The sequence below is a fragment of the Cariama cristata genome, unplaced genomic scaffold (genome assembly GCF_000690535.1).
Source record: "Cariama cristata isolate BGI_N322 unplaced genomic scaffold, ASM69053v1 scaffold31433, whole genome shotgun sequence".
Lineage (NCBI taxonomy): Eukaryota > Metazoa > Chordata > Aves > Cariamiformes > Cariamidae > Cariama > Cariama cristata.
In genome coordinates, this window is record NW_009607563.1 from 1,574 (window position 1) to 17,920 (window position 16,347).

At 37.2% G+C, this 16,347-nt stretch overlaps 1 protein-coding gene across 1 annotated transcript in view; it reads left to right on the plus strand.

Moving 5' to 3' along the window:
* Positions 1–566: 566 nt before the first annotated feature.
* Positions 567–16,347, plus strand: part of LOC104158966 (leucine-rich repeat and calponin homology domain-containing protein 3-like) — a gene marked incomplete at its 5' end in the record, with an annotated part of 22,832 nt that continues 7,051 nt past the window's right edge. The window contains 7 exons of the mRNA XM_009696756.1: positions 567–643; positions 4,149–4,289; positions 5,456–5,503; positions 12,499–12,547; positions 13,047–13,160; positions 13,827–13,945; positions 15,489–15,626. Coding sequence (XP_009695058.1) covers positions 567–643; positions 4,149–4,289; positions 5,456–5,503; positions 12,499–12,547; positions 13,047–13,160; positions 13,827–13,945; positions 15,489–15,626 — 686 coding nt within the window. The remainder of the gene's footprint in view (positions 644–4,148; positions 4,290–5,455; positions 5,504–12,498; positions 12,548–13,046; positions 13,161–13,826; positions 13,946–15,488; positions 15,627–16,347) is intronic.

A 16,347-nucleotide genomic window follows, 5' to 3' on the forward strand; every position in this document is an offset into this window, starting at 1 on the left:
TAATGGGTGTCAGTAACAGTTTTAAAACAACGCGAAGGGCAGTATGTCTCTGTTCCCAATGGATAAATGATTTCATAGCTCAAATTAAGCCTAAGGTGTTTTCATTCATCCCATGTTTTGCTTTCTTAGTCCATCTGTGTCCTGTCTTTAGGTCATCATGAAAGACCATCAGCTGTTGTATGCTGTATTTCTGGGAATCCAGACTGCATTGCTGTACACTTGCATGTACATTCTCCAGAGCTTGACTCTACATGTCTTCTGAATGACATTAATTATTTTCTACCTACATGTACTTCTCTGCACAATTCTTAACAGTGGAGATTTTTAAACTCTTAAATTCATCAGTAGGCATATTTAATCTTTAAAGTTTGTTTAAATTGGAGGAAAAGATAAAAGCGAGCTTACCTAGTTGGAAATGAACATCCATGAGTTGTGTTTTGTGGTTCTTTGTCAGGTATTTTGAATACCAGTAGTTACACATGTTTCTCTACAAAGAGATTCTTTGACATTAATGTGCAGTTTTCTGAATAAGTTGCTAACTTAGTCTTCTGTCTTATTTTGCTTAGGGCTCATCAGTAAAGCCTGTATCTGTCAGAGAATTTCAGAGAACAGAGGATACAAGACGATATTTACATCAAAACAGGTAAGAATATGTGGTAACAGTAATTTTATCCAAAGTTTCATGATGAATGCAGAGCACATATTTACTGATTGTGTTTAGAAAATGACTTTATTTTCTGTTGCTTCACCAGAAATGTGCATGACACTTTGTTTATAAATTATTGCTCCAGATAAGGAATTTGTATTCTAATAATGGCAGTGACCAAAAGGTTTGGCTGTTCTAGGCCAATGCTTGGCTTTAAATCAGTTGGTTAAAGAAATCTGCCAAATTTAAAGTGTGTACTTTTAAACTGATTTAATATCTGCTTTTCATGATTTAATTTGTGCTTTGATGAAATAGTTGACTTAAGCTACACTACATAAAGAACAGAAGGGATAAATGTACTTATACTGCAGGTTATGGGGAAGCCTAAAGAGAGTTACTGTGGAGTGTCTGATGTGCTATGAGGTCGCGTTCTTGGTTAACTCTTGGCAGCTGTAGTACTGTGGGGGTTTAGCTAAATTTAAAATGTGCTTTCTTGTGCCATAATCATGAGCTTACATCAGGGGAGGAAGGGATAGAATGGGAGTCAATGCTGAAAACAGGTTGCTTAGTTTAGCAAAGTAGACTTTTTGAATTATGTCCATACTCTTTAATGATTACTTGACTTATTGGAGGGAATGCTTATCTGTAAAATACGGATCAGAGTTGGACATAATATAAATGAGGTGGTTAAGTTTGAGAAAAGGCTTTTGGGTGTCTAGTTAAAAGAACAGAAGATAAGCAAATGTTATAGCTTCTTGTTAAAGGAACTGAAATAAAAATTGATAGAACCTTTAATGTGCCATTGAAGCACTTCAGTATTCTGTGGAGTGAAAGTGAATGTGCGAGGACTCAGCAGAAAACCAGCTCAATTGTACTAGGAATGTTTAAAAAAAAAACGACAACTGCTAGCCATAAGTATGTCATTACTTACACTGTCAGTAGAAATTAACTTTTGATGGCATTTGAAAATAGTATTGAAAGAGAAAATGAAATCAAGAATAGAGTGTAATTTTTTTTCCAGAGTTATGGTAACATTTTGGTAGGCATTTTGAAATGTGCAGTAAATGTGCAGATACAGTAGCTGTACTGATGTAAAGGAGGGTAACTCCTTCAGCATATATCAACATTCCTTATCCTGTAGTGTCTACAGGTAAGGCATAAAATAATACAGCAGTCTGACGTGTTCTCCCCAAATAAAGTGAGGGCTCTTGGTTTGAAAGGCTGTTTTTTTGTTTGTTTATTTTTCTATTTGTACATTTGTGGTCAATGTGGAAATAATTAGATTTTACAAATACTGGATTCCACGACACATCTGACAACAATAAGAGAAGGCCAGTTAGCCAGGAGAGAGCTGCTGTTTACATAGACAGATTTTAATGATAAAGGAATTTGTAGTTTACTAGGCTATCCAGTGTTTTCAAAATTTAACTTAAGGATGGCAGCAGATCTTCATGCAGAGGTAGTTAATCAACGATCTAAATGTATTGTAACTTATATTATGCTGCAGCAGAGTGAAGTTCTTAATGAGGCACTGAAAAAGGTTGTTTTGTTATTGCCTTCAAAACTGTGTGAAAACAGCCATATGACAATGAGTAATTTTTTATATTTTAAGCTTGTATTAGTCAAATATTTCATTTGTGGCAACCACAAGCTGTAGACTGCTTCCACAATAATTCTGTGCAAATGCCTTGGCAGGCAGCCTCTTGGTTGTTTTTTTTCAGCATGCTGGAGTCATTAAAACTCTTAAAGTTGGATGTAATGCTGACTTCTTCTCAGGAGTACTTACATTAGTTGATTCAATTCAGTAAATACAGTTTGTGTCTCTGGACAGACTGTGGTGCATTCCTGATGCAACAAAACTGTGTGCACTATGGTCTGAATATGCTTCTTGGCACTCAGTTGAACCCAGTCCTGTCCGTTCGAAATAGCACAGTTATGGATTTGTCATGTGCATCAGTACTAATTTAAGTAGCAGAGGAGACCTGTACCATGTGGGTCTTCCCTATCTCTTAAGCTTCTCTGTGCAGAATAGGTAATAAGCCTACACACAGTCAGCAGGACTGACATTTATTGGAAATGCATTGGTAAGTGTGTCTCTGTTCCATAGTTGCCCAAGGAGCGACGGCTGCAGAGTCTAGGCTGTCAAGAGTAAGCCACTCAATTTCCGTCAACTTTCTTTCTAGGCAGCAACATGGCAGGGAACATGCTGTAGACTGTGGACTTTGGGAATTGTTTCAGTGCTAGCAGCAACCTTCTAGCAAAGAACTGACTGCAAAATTTCTCTCTTGTTCTTGATATGATGCATAAGAGACAGATTGGTTATTGTTTACCTTGTGACTTTGGCTTCTGTCACTGACAGTTAGGAAGTCATCACTTGATTGGTGAAGGGAGCAGATTTGTTCTGAAAATATCAGAGGGTGCTAATGTTTAGAAATAATTCTGTTGTTTCTGGAGCAGAATAAGGCCTACAATAAGCAGAATATAGTCTTAAAAGAGAGATTCTGTCTTTGTGTATTTTGAAATCATTGTTGATTAAGCAAGTTACGTTTATTTAATTATGAACTGCAGTAGTTGTGATCTGACTTGATATCACAACATGATTTCTTTAGTCATCCTAAATTTCACCTTTGTGGTTATCTGAAGCTCACTGTATAGGCAGTTACTCTTAGAAAAACAGCTGTAACCTAGAGAAGAGTTCATCTGACAGTAGTTTATATGCATCAATAGCCAATTCCCCTTCCACCTGGTGTTTACCTGCAGGGATACTGATGAGTTACGAAGACCTGAAACTCTAAATTTGATGCAGGACAGAGAGCATCACCAAGTACTAAGGAATTATGTGGACAGGACAGAGAGGTAGGGAAAAGAAACATACAGTTTTCACTGATTAATTGTATTCCCCCTCCCCGCAAAATAGCCATAGTAGCCTTGTTCCTCTAAATGAGGATCATCTGAAAAGTTCCTGGATTGGTTAGTTACCCATTCTTTAAGAACTGGTTATAAAGTACTGAGTATCTCAATGTAATAGGCCAAGCATACAATCCCATTGGTACATCTTGAGCTGTAGAAAAATTTTGTCACAATTCAGCAGAAGACATAGAAATGACTGCACAAAATCTGTCATGCACAATGAGTTAAATTGTTATCGCAGCAGTTGGTTTAACAGCTTTGCTTACTAAAGAGTTACTCCTCTGATTTGATGAGATACTTGTGTGTTACTGACAACGGATGTGTGAAAATTTGTTTAAGATAAAAAGTATACTTACTCTCTGTTTTTCCATTTGTCAGACCCCCAGCTGATTCAGCTTACTTCCTCTCTCTGTCAAGTCACCACAGTCAGGTAACACATTGAACTCCACTATTTTATTCTTTTGGATGAGTTTGATGCAAACCCAAGCAGACGTTAGCCATAAGACATAGGTTTTTGTCTTATGGCTTACGTTCTATCTCTTTTACCCTGTGCAGCTCTGTCTTTACAGCCTGGTGCACTGTTTTGTTCCAGGTGCCTAATACAGATCCCGAGCTGCACCGCAGGCACATAGAGCGTACCCGTCGGGAGGCCCAGCTAGCAGCGCTTCAGTACGAGGAGGACAGGATGAGAACAAAACAGATTCAGAGAGAAGCTGTCCTTGACTTTGTTAAGGTACCTCCTTTTAGTACCTGCTTGATACTTTATTTTTCTGAATCCTGTAATGAAAATTAATTGCCAACATCATTACATCCTTGGGCACGCATGGCACTTCTTTATAAAGAAAATGGAGAAATAGTATTTAAGCCCATTCAGTGTTGGTACTGTAGCTTAACATAGACAAAACTAGAGCTGGGGAGGAAGATGGAAGAGATTTACCCAAAATATAGTTGTTGTTGCAAAGAATTCTGGTTTTACATAGTCCCCCTCATTCTCTCAATATTTCATTTACATAGATGCGACGGGATTGGTATAAGAAAGAGGGGGTCTTTATTTGAGAAGGCATAGAGGCAATTTAGTTTTGAAGACAAATTTGGCAGAGAAGAAACCAATCACACACACAAGAAGATAATGTCGCCTGATCTATTTTGATATTTTATGATGCATGAATAAGTTACCTCCAGGTAAAAGTTACCTCCAGGGTGCAAATTTATGGTATATCAGATACTCTGTGGATGCTGCGTCTTTGCTTTCTTTTTCACTGTAGTCAATATGAAGTAGTCTGCTGCTTAATGTTACAGTTAATATTTTGGGCTTAAGGTGGTCTGCAGAGAGGAAAATTATGTTTTATTGCGTTTATGTAATGTATAAAGTTAGTTTAGAAAAAGGTTTTTAGCTACCTGAAACTAGGCTTTTCATTAGCACCAACTAATCTCAGGCCTCTGGCAATGTCTTGTAGAAAAGCTGCTTTTATTAAAGATTCAACTCAGTCTTTCAGTTAAGACTTTGGATATTTAGAATGCATTTTACTCATTGATGAGCCATTTGGAGTTTTGGTTGGTTTTTTTTCCTTCTGTTGTCTTTGTTATTTATGAGCACTTTATTTAGGCAGCAGTTTAATTCCTCCCTTGGGTTATATTTTGGGTTTATTATGCATCTTTAATATGCAACAACAATTTGAGTTTTTTGTTTTCATATGAAATACAGGCTGTTTTTTTACTAATAATGTCAGTGAAGTTTCAACTGAACAGAAAATTGCAATTTCCCCAATGCATGTTTTATTTAAAAACTAAGACTCCTTTGTTTAAAAACACTTCTAAATTATGCAAGTTTGTTCTGAGCTTTTGTTTCCCTGTTACATTCTTTTAAATTGATCTTTCATTTTTCCTTCCTTTCTATAGCAAAAAGCATCCTTAAGTCCTCAGAAGCAAAGTCCTCTGGATAGTGAGGTAAGAGTCCAATATGAGTATTACTAGGGATGTCAGTACCTGAATTCTTAGCTCTCTCTGTCAGAGATTTTCCTCATTGTGGAGAACTCTTCAGGATGGGGTTATAGCATAGTTTTTTCACACTTTTTATTAATACTTGAGTTGGAGTTTTTTTGCTTATAGGACCAGTCTAATATTTCCTTCTGTTCATGCAGACTCCCTGTCTGAGTGTGTTTTATTGTTTTTTGTATGTTTTCTATGTTCTATACAGAAAATACATTTCATATTCCATTTTAAGATGCTCCTTGTGAGCAGTACAGTTTGCCTTCTAGCGGAAATATTCACACAAGTCATCCTTCATTGATCAGTTTTCTCCCAGTTTCCAATCATTAGACCAGTTATCCGAGAAAGATTAAGCCTTAGAATTTTGAGGGCTATCAGAAAAATAATTCTTTTAAAGTTTTATTGTATTGTAGTTTTATAATCAAAACCAGTAAGTTAGCAGAGAACACAAATCATGCAAGGCTGTCTTCTAGAATATACAGAGCTGAGCCAATAACATCTGTTCCCTCTCTGCATCATATTTCTGCATAGTAATAGCTCTTCCGCTGCTTGCCATCCCCACTTTCCTCCAGAGGAAGATAATTCACTTGGCACTGTTAATCGGATCAAAACTTTTAATAATATAATGAATATAAATAGTTCTTTAGCAGCATTTTCCAACTAACTCTTTTTTGTTAGAAAATTGCCGAAACATGCAGTAATTGAAATAGTTCTTGCTCCTTTTCCTTCTTGGTGTTCTTCTATTCTTAATTTATTCTTTTAAAGGGTTCTTTGTTCTACCGCAGTAAGAACTGTGAGTACATAGTTGTCTGTATTTGCTTGAGACAACACAGAAAGCAAAATAATTGATTCCTTAAGTAGTGTGAATACATTATAATTCATAGGCCATGTGGCTATATATTCCTTTAGAGTTACATATATTTTATGGATTAAAAAAACAAACCAGCCTCACAAGCAGTACGTTTTCCAAAATGTCTGTCTATTCACATGCTGTGTGTTTCTGACATTCTGTGTGTTTCTGACATTACTCCATCTCTCCCACCTCCCAGTGTCCCTTTCCATCCAGAAGGTCTCAGCATACTGATGATAGTGCCTTGTTAGTGGTAAGATCCTGCACGTAATGGCCTTTTTATGTGGCAGATTCTAGAGCACAGAAATAATGTCGTGTTACGATTGTCTCAGATTAGACCAACTATTTTAGAGCTAATCTAAATAGCATAAAACATGACCATCTTCTTTGATAAGTAGCTTAGCTGTGAACTTTCATGTTATGAATATGTTGACATTTGTACTGTCAGCCATTTGTTAATAATACAGTGATGTTTTTCTCCACAAAATAATTAAAGCTTATCTTTTGCTGAGAGCAGAAGAAAATTACTGATAGTAAAGAACAGCTTCTAAAATGAAAAATTCACCTCTAGTTGTTCTGGTTTGATTTCTTCTCCATTTAGCTTGCTTCCTAATTGACGTGCTCTTCAGCCTCAAGTAAGCAATTTTAATGCTTCAAGTACAGCCTTCTACTTTAACTTGTCTGCGTCCTGCACGTGGTGGTTAGAAATACTTAGTGTCTTGGTAACCATGTCATAGCACAGGGAAAAACTGCTCTACGTGTGAGTGCTACAAATAATGAAATATTCTTCATACCTTTATATTGTTTATTGATGAAGATGTCTTAAAAATAGTTTATTTTGAACACTTAGCAAAAATAAAAACATTTATGTGCTTAATTCATGTTTTATGCTATTTCTTCCTTTATGGCATCTTAGTGATGTAGCATAATTAAAGAATATAATTAATGCCATAATCCATGTCTATAAAAGAAAAATACACCTGATTTGCCTGCTGTTGCATGACTGCATGCCTGAGATATTTTTTTTTTAATTCATATGCTTCCATTATCTGCCTAAATTTTCTTTAGGCAGTGCTCTTGGTTAGAATACCTCTCTCCAGAACATGTTGGTCAAGATATTTACCGTCTCTTCATTCAGAATTTTTGTTTTTCCTGCTTTCACATGACTAGCACTGTGTGGGAGAGAAAGAAAGCTTATAATATTAGAGAGAGAATTAGTGATCATGCATGTAACTGTTTAGAGAAATCACAATCAATTAGCATATAAAAATGTGCTTTATGTTTAGATAATAAGAAACAGCATTGGTTTGGGTTACATGTTGATACTCTGTTGTCAGTGAGTTCATCTTTAGAATGTATTTTAAAGACTGCATTTCTATTTGATTGGGTGATCCCATGACTTTTGTTGTAAATATATAGAATTTTACTTTACATAACTTGGAATTTTCAGAAATTATTTTGAAACTGACTTCCATCGCTCTTTGTTTCCTTTGTGTCTTTACCCAAATTACATCCTTGTGCTTCACAAAAATATTGCCAGGCTGGTAGGGAAAAAAGTGAAAGATTGAACTAAATTTGAAAGGAATCATTTCTCTCTTCATTTTTCTTTTGATTCCTTGCTCTTTCAGCAGCACTAAACTATAATAGTATATGAAATATTGGGGTTTCTGAACTGCTGAAGTATGATCTGCAGCTATATTTTGTAGTGGAAATACACATTGTGTCTAATGATGACATATGCCAGGGCAGCTGTTTCTCACAATTATTGTAACTGGAACATTAAGGAAATGCTAGCGCATGAATTTGTAGCATTTTTGTTTCTACAGATGTATTTTGTATGGTGAAAATTTGTTCAACAAGGAAATGTTCATTAGTTTGCTTTTAAAAAAAAAAGTCAGTCATAAGAGTTGAAATTACTTTTACCTTTTTACATTCTATTGCATTTCATTTGACATTTTCCCTGTCCTTATGGATTTGAAAGCGTAGAGGCATTTCATATCAAAATTCGATTTGCTAATGACAGTTTTCTGTACACGTTTTCCATTTACATGGTTTCTTCTCTGTCTTTTTCTCTCTCTGCATAAAGACTGCATGCAGTATTGTAAACTTTACCTTACAAAACTTTTAGACATTGAAAGTTGCAGATAGGTTAATTTAAAAAAAAAAAAAAGTTCTGCTAGATCTTGCACTGATTGTCTAGCTTTATGATGTGGGAATAACACTTTGTGGCAAAAAAGGAGATTACATACAGGTATAGTAAAAGATCAGTGTTTCCCTCGTTGCATCAGAGCTCTCTAAACTGAGCAGTTGCAGTTGTTTTGCTCCACACCACGTTTTCAGTTCAGATATAAGGAAAAGATTAAAAAAGTAGTAAGTCTGATATGTAGTTAGAAAGCAAGTGAGCTTTCTTTTATTTTACTGCTTCCCTTTTCTGGTATTGTTACTGCTTTAACAAAAATTTTCTTAAAACCAAAATTTAAGTTGTGAATCTCCTTTTTTTAAATCTTACATGATGTTTCTTTTGATCTTGTACTAATTGTCTTTTATCACTAATTAAAATTAAAATATATTCACATTGCACAGGTTACTGTGACCATTTCCTTCTGTTTGTAAACAATTTCAGGACAGTCTGTCTGAACTCACAAAATTACTATCCATACTTTCTATGAATGTTAATAGTTCAGTTTAGTCGTATGTTTCTTCTACATACCTGTGATTAGAAGTGAAGTGGAATTTGGCTGTAGTGCTTCATTGTGCATTGTGGTGGATTTCTTTGTGTTGACTTGTAATAGTCAGACTAACTAAAATGTTGCTGAAGAAATGTAATCACTGGCCTCTCTGAGAAAATGTACTGTATACTCCAAAGTTTTATACTAGTCATAACCTGCTTGCTATTCTCACAAGGGTAGTCCCATTCATTACAATTGAGATTACTTGTTGAGATAGTGTCAAGGATAATGATTTCCGCCTTGATTGCTTGTGAATCTTACTTTTACCCAAATATCTTGTTTTCTCCCATACTGTCCCTTACAAGGTGAGTACTGTGGGAGAGAAGAAAAAAAAAAAAAGCCAAAACATTCTCTCAAACTGCTGCTCAATTTCTCTGTTATGAAGCCAGTGACACACTTGATAAGCATCAGGCAGCTGGTGTGACCTCTTCCTTTCATAACTTTTGTGTCATTGCTGCCTTGTGCTCCCTTCATTGCATTGTGTTTTCTTGTTGTGGTCTCAAACATGGCCTGGGGCCATTGTGTTACTGTTAGCACATGGGATCTCTGAAACATTTTAAGTTAAGGCTTTTAGGCCCCAGTGTGTTACAAATAATAATGGTATGGGTAAAGTAAGCAGGACTTGAATTATGCTAACTTGTACCCTCGAGTTTTCTCTCAGACCATTGGCATCCATTTGTGTATTCAAACATTTAATAATCAGATTCCCTTAAAATATACTTATTTGGTTCGTGCAGGGTTCTGGTTGGGCTCTGCTTTGGCAGTCCCTGTATCTACGGTTGTTTCTGACACAGGGAGGTTTCTCTGACTTCAGTGCTAGACCTAGAGGCCAAGTGCCGTAGGGTGTTGTAAATCTGAATTGCAGCGTCCTGGTTCCTTTTGTGTTGTGGCTACCTTTTCTTACAGTTGTTCTTTGCCTCACTTCTTCCTTTCTTCCCTCTCTTTCTTTCCTTGCTGTCCCTGACAGAATGGCTTTGAGCCTCTCTTTGTGTTTGAGATTGACAATAACACCAATACCATTAAAAGAAGGCCAGGGACTCGCAAACAGGTGAAGAGCATGCAGTGTGTTGCTGTTGTGATTGTCCTACCCTGTGGTGTGCCGTGTTCCCCTTCCCTTCGCCCACTGCTGGGTATGTGGATTGTGACGACTTCTTGTTAGTCTGTGTCAAGGTTGTCTTGTTCTTTTCATACAGGAATAAACAGTTACGTTAATGTTACAGACCACCTACTTCTGGTTTATTTTACAGTTCTGGTATACTAGCTAATGTTTTCCCTAAGTGATATTTTGAAAGTCTTTAAAACAAACAAACAAAAAGAAATCCATTATTTTTGCTCTACACTGCGGTGGAGAAAGAGGCTCCCTGGAGGATCAGCAGTTAAGTCTGCGTAGGGCCTGATGATGTTTGTGTTTAAGGCTTTCCCTGGGTATAACCTCTGCTTCTAGTCCTTCCTGGCTGTACTGTTCTGAAGTGGCAGAATAGTTGCAAATCATTAAATACAAACACTCCCAAGTGTGGTGTTCACATCTGTAGAGTTTCTAGATGTCATTTGATGTTCTTTTCCTGTGCAGAACTGCCTCTTTGCTATTTGAATGCTGTTTCGGAAAGTATAGTTTCATTCTTGAGCCATTCAGTCCTCAAATGTTAACATTTTGATTGTGCTGTCAATAAGTTACAGAATTTGGCATTCTAGATCCACCTGTCAGTGACAGATTGGTATGCTGGAGTTCCTGTTCTGTAAACGTGAAGAGGTGTTTATTTGGTTGGTTTTGATATTGGTTATAATCGAAATTTGGCTGCGCTTATTTGTGACAACACTGTAAATCTTCACACTGACATCTTCCCCAAGAGCTAGATTCTACCCACAGGATCTTATTTACTTTGTGTGTAATTCACAAGCATCAGCATTAGATGTTTGTGGCAGACATAAAGTGTGTCTGTTGAGCCTGTTAGATGTGTGTTTCTCTGATTTTTACAAAGTTGATTAGGAAAATAACTTACTAAAAACGCGTAACATACTTGAAACAATAAAAAGAAAGCTATTTATTTTTAATAGTAGCTCAGAATGAACTGTTGTAGGGTAAAATTTCTTTTTGCTTGATGCCATACGTGCTACATTAGGTGTTACTAAAGAAGCTTTTGCCTTGCTGGTCTTAGTTCTGCTTTTGATGTCACTGTAAAAGTGACATCTTTTACACTATGTAAAAGAAACATCACACTTCCCAAGCTTATTAACCAGAAAGTTCAGGAGGGTGGGAAGGCTTTAACTGTAGTTCAGCAAGTATGTATCTGTTGACTGTTTCTGAGAATGTGATTGTGATGACTCTTCCTTTTTGTCTACTGCATTCCACCTTTGTGCATGACCTATCAGCCATTTGCTAACACTGCTACTGCCTTCTCTTTCTTTCTGCATTCAGTCACTCTCAGGGTTGAATCAAGAAAGCTCTGCTACTACCTTGCCTAATGCCTCTACCTTCAGTACTGTCAAGGTATCTCTTGCTATTATCATTCACCAGTAAAGCCAACAAAAAACTCTTGGATCCACACATCTGTTTTAACAGGTGTTAGTCTGTCAGCTTCTAATGAAAAGTTCAGGTAGGGTATGAATCCAATTTACCTGATTAAACTGTAGTAGATATTACCTCATCTTAGCTTTAGGCTGTGTCTACCGGAGGCCTAAACTTTAAAAACATGGTAACCAGTCTCTGCTCCAGGGTGTTCTTGATTGTCTTTGATATTGCTTTTTCTGTACCCTTGACCAAGTTGAGTTCATCAAAAGTGTTCTTTCTTGTTGTATTCTTTACCAGCCTACTTTTGAATACAGATGTCCTATATTTCTTTCTCTTCTGTGGAAACTGCTATACTGAATACATTCCTCACAAGAAATCATTAGTCTGTGTAAGCACTGTAATGAAACCACAGTGTGTTTCACTGGGGAGAGCAATGTTCAGTAAATAGCAGTTTTGCGTTAGCAAAAGTGTCGAACAGGCTTATCATTATTGGTGCTGCTGTAATGCAAGTTCTGCATGTTATTTAATTATCTGTTTTTCTGTGTCCCTTTGCAAAGAATACTTTGAAAGTTTTGGTTGGAAAAAAGAGTAAACAAAGTTCTGTCATTGCACAGTGAGTGTTATTTCATCATTCTTTTTCCTCAGAAAAAAGCAATTGTGTCATATCTGCAAAAGAAAAAACTGTCACTTTCTGCAGAGATGAGACTGGGAGAGCAACGTACTGTGTTTTTTCACATTTCTGGGGTTTTTTTCTGAAATACATTTAGGCGGATGGAGCATTTTTGTAGAACACAGCAAATTAAAATGTCGTCACAGCTTTTCCAGATTAGGACCATTTATACTCTTCTGCTTTTTTTGTCCACAGAGTGATGACAGATCTGCCATCTCCCCTGGCTCACCTACCACTCAGACAGGTAACAGGGAAAGGAAGAAAAATTTCTGAAAAATAAGCAAGCAGGCATTTTGATCTTATTTGTCCTATGAAAAGGGAGCGTATGTTCCTGTCTCTGTATGTGGCACTGCTCTGTTTGAGAATTTACCCAGTTATTTGGGTCTCCTTAGAAACACATGAGGGAAGAGACAACAGGGGTGAAGCATGTCCTCATTCAGAGCATAGGGTTTGGCTGGTTTAGGCCTTCATAGGGGCTTTGACGCACAGATGCATTCAGCAAGAGTCGGAACAGTTGTTGGAATTGGTATGTGGAATGTGCTTTGCATGCAAGTGTCCCTGGAAGTGCCTTTTCCTGCTCTGCGCTTTTATCATGCATGGCTGTAATTTATTTTGTCATTATTATATTAAAATTTTTGTTCTGTTCTTTTTAATTGCCACATTGCTGAACCCATTTCCTATTTAAACTCTAACCATTTCCTTCTTCCTCCTTTCCTTTCCTGTGCCTTTCCACATTTGTTTAGTCCACCTTTTCCCTCCATATCCTGGCCATGCAGCCCCGCCTTCCTATAGAAACCCTTCCCAGCGACCTGAGAGTTTCCTTTTCCGAGCAGCTGTCAGGGATGAAGCAAACAAAGGTAGGTTGTGAAGCTCAGAAATTAGCTAGTTTTGCTATGTTATATTAACATCCACATTACCTAGTTTTTACACTGTTACTTCAGGTCATTATCATCAAACTACTTTTAGAGTTCCATTTGTAGATGCATGGCATTAAATACTTGGTGAATAAGCAGGTTTTTATTTAGAGCTGTCAAATATTCGTATTTGCAGAAACATGGGAGCTTGTTCTTCCTGGTCTGTGCTTACACCTTTATAAAAGGTGTATACCTCTTGGTAACTTTTTAGATACCAAGAAAAAGCCACAAAAGCCTTCAACAACTGATGAAGGCAGCTTGATAAATTTTGCATTGTGCAGTAGCACATAGCAGAATTGCAATTTCTGTAGGAAGACTGAACTGTTTCAACATACTCCATCTGGCAAAACTTTGTCCTCCATTGTGAATGATTATTATCCAACAGAAAGAACAGAATCTAAACAGAAAGGAAAATGTGCTAAAGAACACCTCGTTTAGATTAGTAGATCATTAGTTTGATTAATAATCAAATGAAAGAAACAGATTTGTGAAAAGGAATGCAGTATACCCACTCTGGAACCTTGTGTGTGCATGTATAGTACAGCAGTGAAAGTCAATCAGACAAACCATGCTTAGTGAATTATTTTTTTTCTTCATGCTTCTTTTTAGCTGTTACTTCATCTTCTACCCATGCCTTGTCTCCTGCTAATGATTCTGCAGACCCTAGAGTAAGACAGAACTCCAAACAGCGAGAGGAAGAGCTGGAGCTAATAGAGCAGCTACGTAAGGTAAGTCCTGCCAGGAGTATGTGAACCTCTTAGTAAATGCATTGCTAAATGTGTCTTTGTCTTTTGGACCGATTTCACTGAACCAGTATGGTGCACAGTTGAGCAAAATTAAATGGCGTTGTACGGTCTAAGTGGTTCTTTCAGATGGATGCAATGGTGTTCACTTTGATTTTTGTGGTAGATGAAGTCAGCTTCGAATTCTGTAATATAAACCATGCTGACTCCTGCTTCTGAGTGTCTGATGATCTCTGCTTTTAAAATGAATGTGTGCTTTCTTCCTTATCAGCCTTCACACTTGTAAGGAACTCCATGGGAATTTGCCTCACTGTCTTCCTTTTAATCTCTTTTTTTAAAACTCCTCTTTGCTGTAAAGCTCACAGAAAAGCAGATGGAGTGCAGAGACTACTGCCAGTCATGCTGACAGCATGGTTTCCTTCTGTGCTCTGGATCCATCTATTGATTCTTGCCTTATCCTTAGTTAAGTGCAGAACATCTGAGGCACAAATATTCCTTATACTTGTGCTTTTTGTCTGTTCAGGGCCACCACACTCCTCGTTTGTGCCCAGGTACAATGACATGAGTATTGAAAAATGCCATATGGCATTAAGGTGCTGCTCTGCCCTGCCCTAGACTTGTTTCTGGAGAGCGTGAAGGGATTCCTTGAGGTGCTCTGATAAATTGTTTGAACTTTCCCAAGAAATAACAATTCCTGCTTGTTAAAGCAGATTTAAAAATCCATAAGCATCCCAGATGCACAGAGAGAATTCCTTCTTTTTGTAAGTATTTTAAATTTTAAAGTACGGACAGTCTCCTTTCTCTAAAAGGAGAGAGTTACCTTAAATAAAACAAAACAAAACTTGGTGCTGTTTGCAGAAACTCTCTTCTGTTACCTCGGAATGCTTTGTATGTAGTCTGTCTCTTGTTCTGCTTCCCAGGTAAGCTTAAATATTTCTTTTTTTTTAATACTTAAAAAAAATTTAGATACAGCATAACAGCTCTGTGAAATACACAGAGTGTTTGAAATTAGATGAAAAGCCTGAACCTAGTTTTTATTTGTTCCCTTACACAAATGCTAACTACCTCATTTTAAAAAAACTATTTCTGCCAAGTAGTTCAGGTTTTTACTTAAAGGCAAAAATGTTGTCTTGACTTTTGTTAACTGTGTTGTCCTCCAACCCACAAAGACAATTATTTTCAGTTCCCTTGGCAGAACCATTCTCTGAGAATATGTAGGATTAGGAATACTGTTCCTAGACCCTGATTTCCATTATTTTTGAATAATGGTTGTATTAGTCCCCTGTGCTGTACAATGAAAACTGTTGCATCATTGAACTCAGTTGCTCCCAGATTGTGGTCAGCTCTTGGTCACAATAGTGCACAGAGCTTTCCTTGATGTTATTCAGAAGACTCTTTGGAAATGTCATGAGGATGGACAGAGAGTTGTAAGGCAAGCACCCTGCCTCTTATAAAATGTTCCACAGAATGAAACAGTTGGAGGAAGCCAGCTCTTACTTTTTGTATGTCCATGTTCATTTTTCTACAGAATATAGAATCACGGTTGAAAGTATCGTTGCCCAGTGATCTTGGAGCAGCTCTCACTGATGGTGTTGTTCTGTGCCATTTAGCTAATCACGTGCGTCCCCGATCTGTTCCCAGCATTCATGTCCCCTCACCTGCTGTTGTAAGTATCTCTTAATGATAGTATTTTATAGGTGTCCAAAACAACATCGAACAAAATCCTGTAATCCTGACAAATGCTGAATTTAACGTTGTTCTCTGTGAACATACATGACAAAAAATAACCCTCTGTTCTGTCTAAGATAGGTCTATAGCATCATTAAAAGAAATTGTATTTGGGTTTGTTTTATTTGAATGAAGTTACATCTAACACAGATTATAAGAAAATGTTAACGTTTTCAAGTCCTCCCTATGTTAACTTGAAAACCAGTGAAATAAGAGACAGTTCAGCATGAAAACTGAAATAGGGTATTTCAAAAGATCAAAAGGTCTGACAAGTTCAGGAGAACAGATAGCAGGGAAATAAAACATCCTCTATGTTTAGGATCCCACTGCACGAAACAATGAAAACAGGCAGAGAAGCCAGGTTGATTCCTGTGTCCACTTCACAGTGCTACAAATTCCTCTGCTTAGGAATTTTAGCAGAGCACACTCAAGCTACTTGGAGAACAGCATCTCCTGGAACAAAACAAATCCAGTTGTACCTTTGTGACAACAGGAAGAAGGGTGGTTGTATCTGGGGACTGTTCAGAGCAAGGAAGGAAGCGCACAGAAAAGTGTGAAAATTTCTGAAGTTGTTTCTCTTACCCTGCCTAACTGCAGTGTTTCTGGAAAGCAATGAAGTTGATCTATTTCTGGGTGCATTACTGTGTGTCATGTAGGGA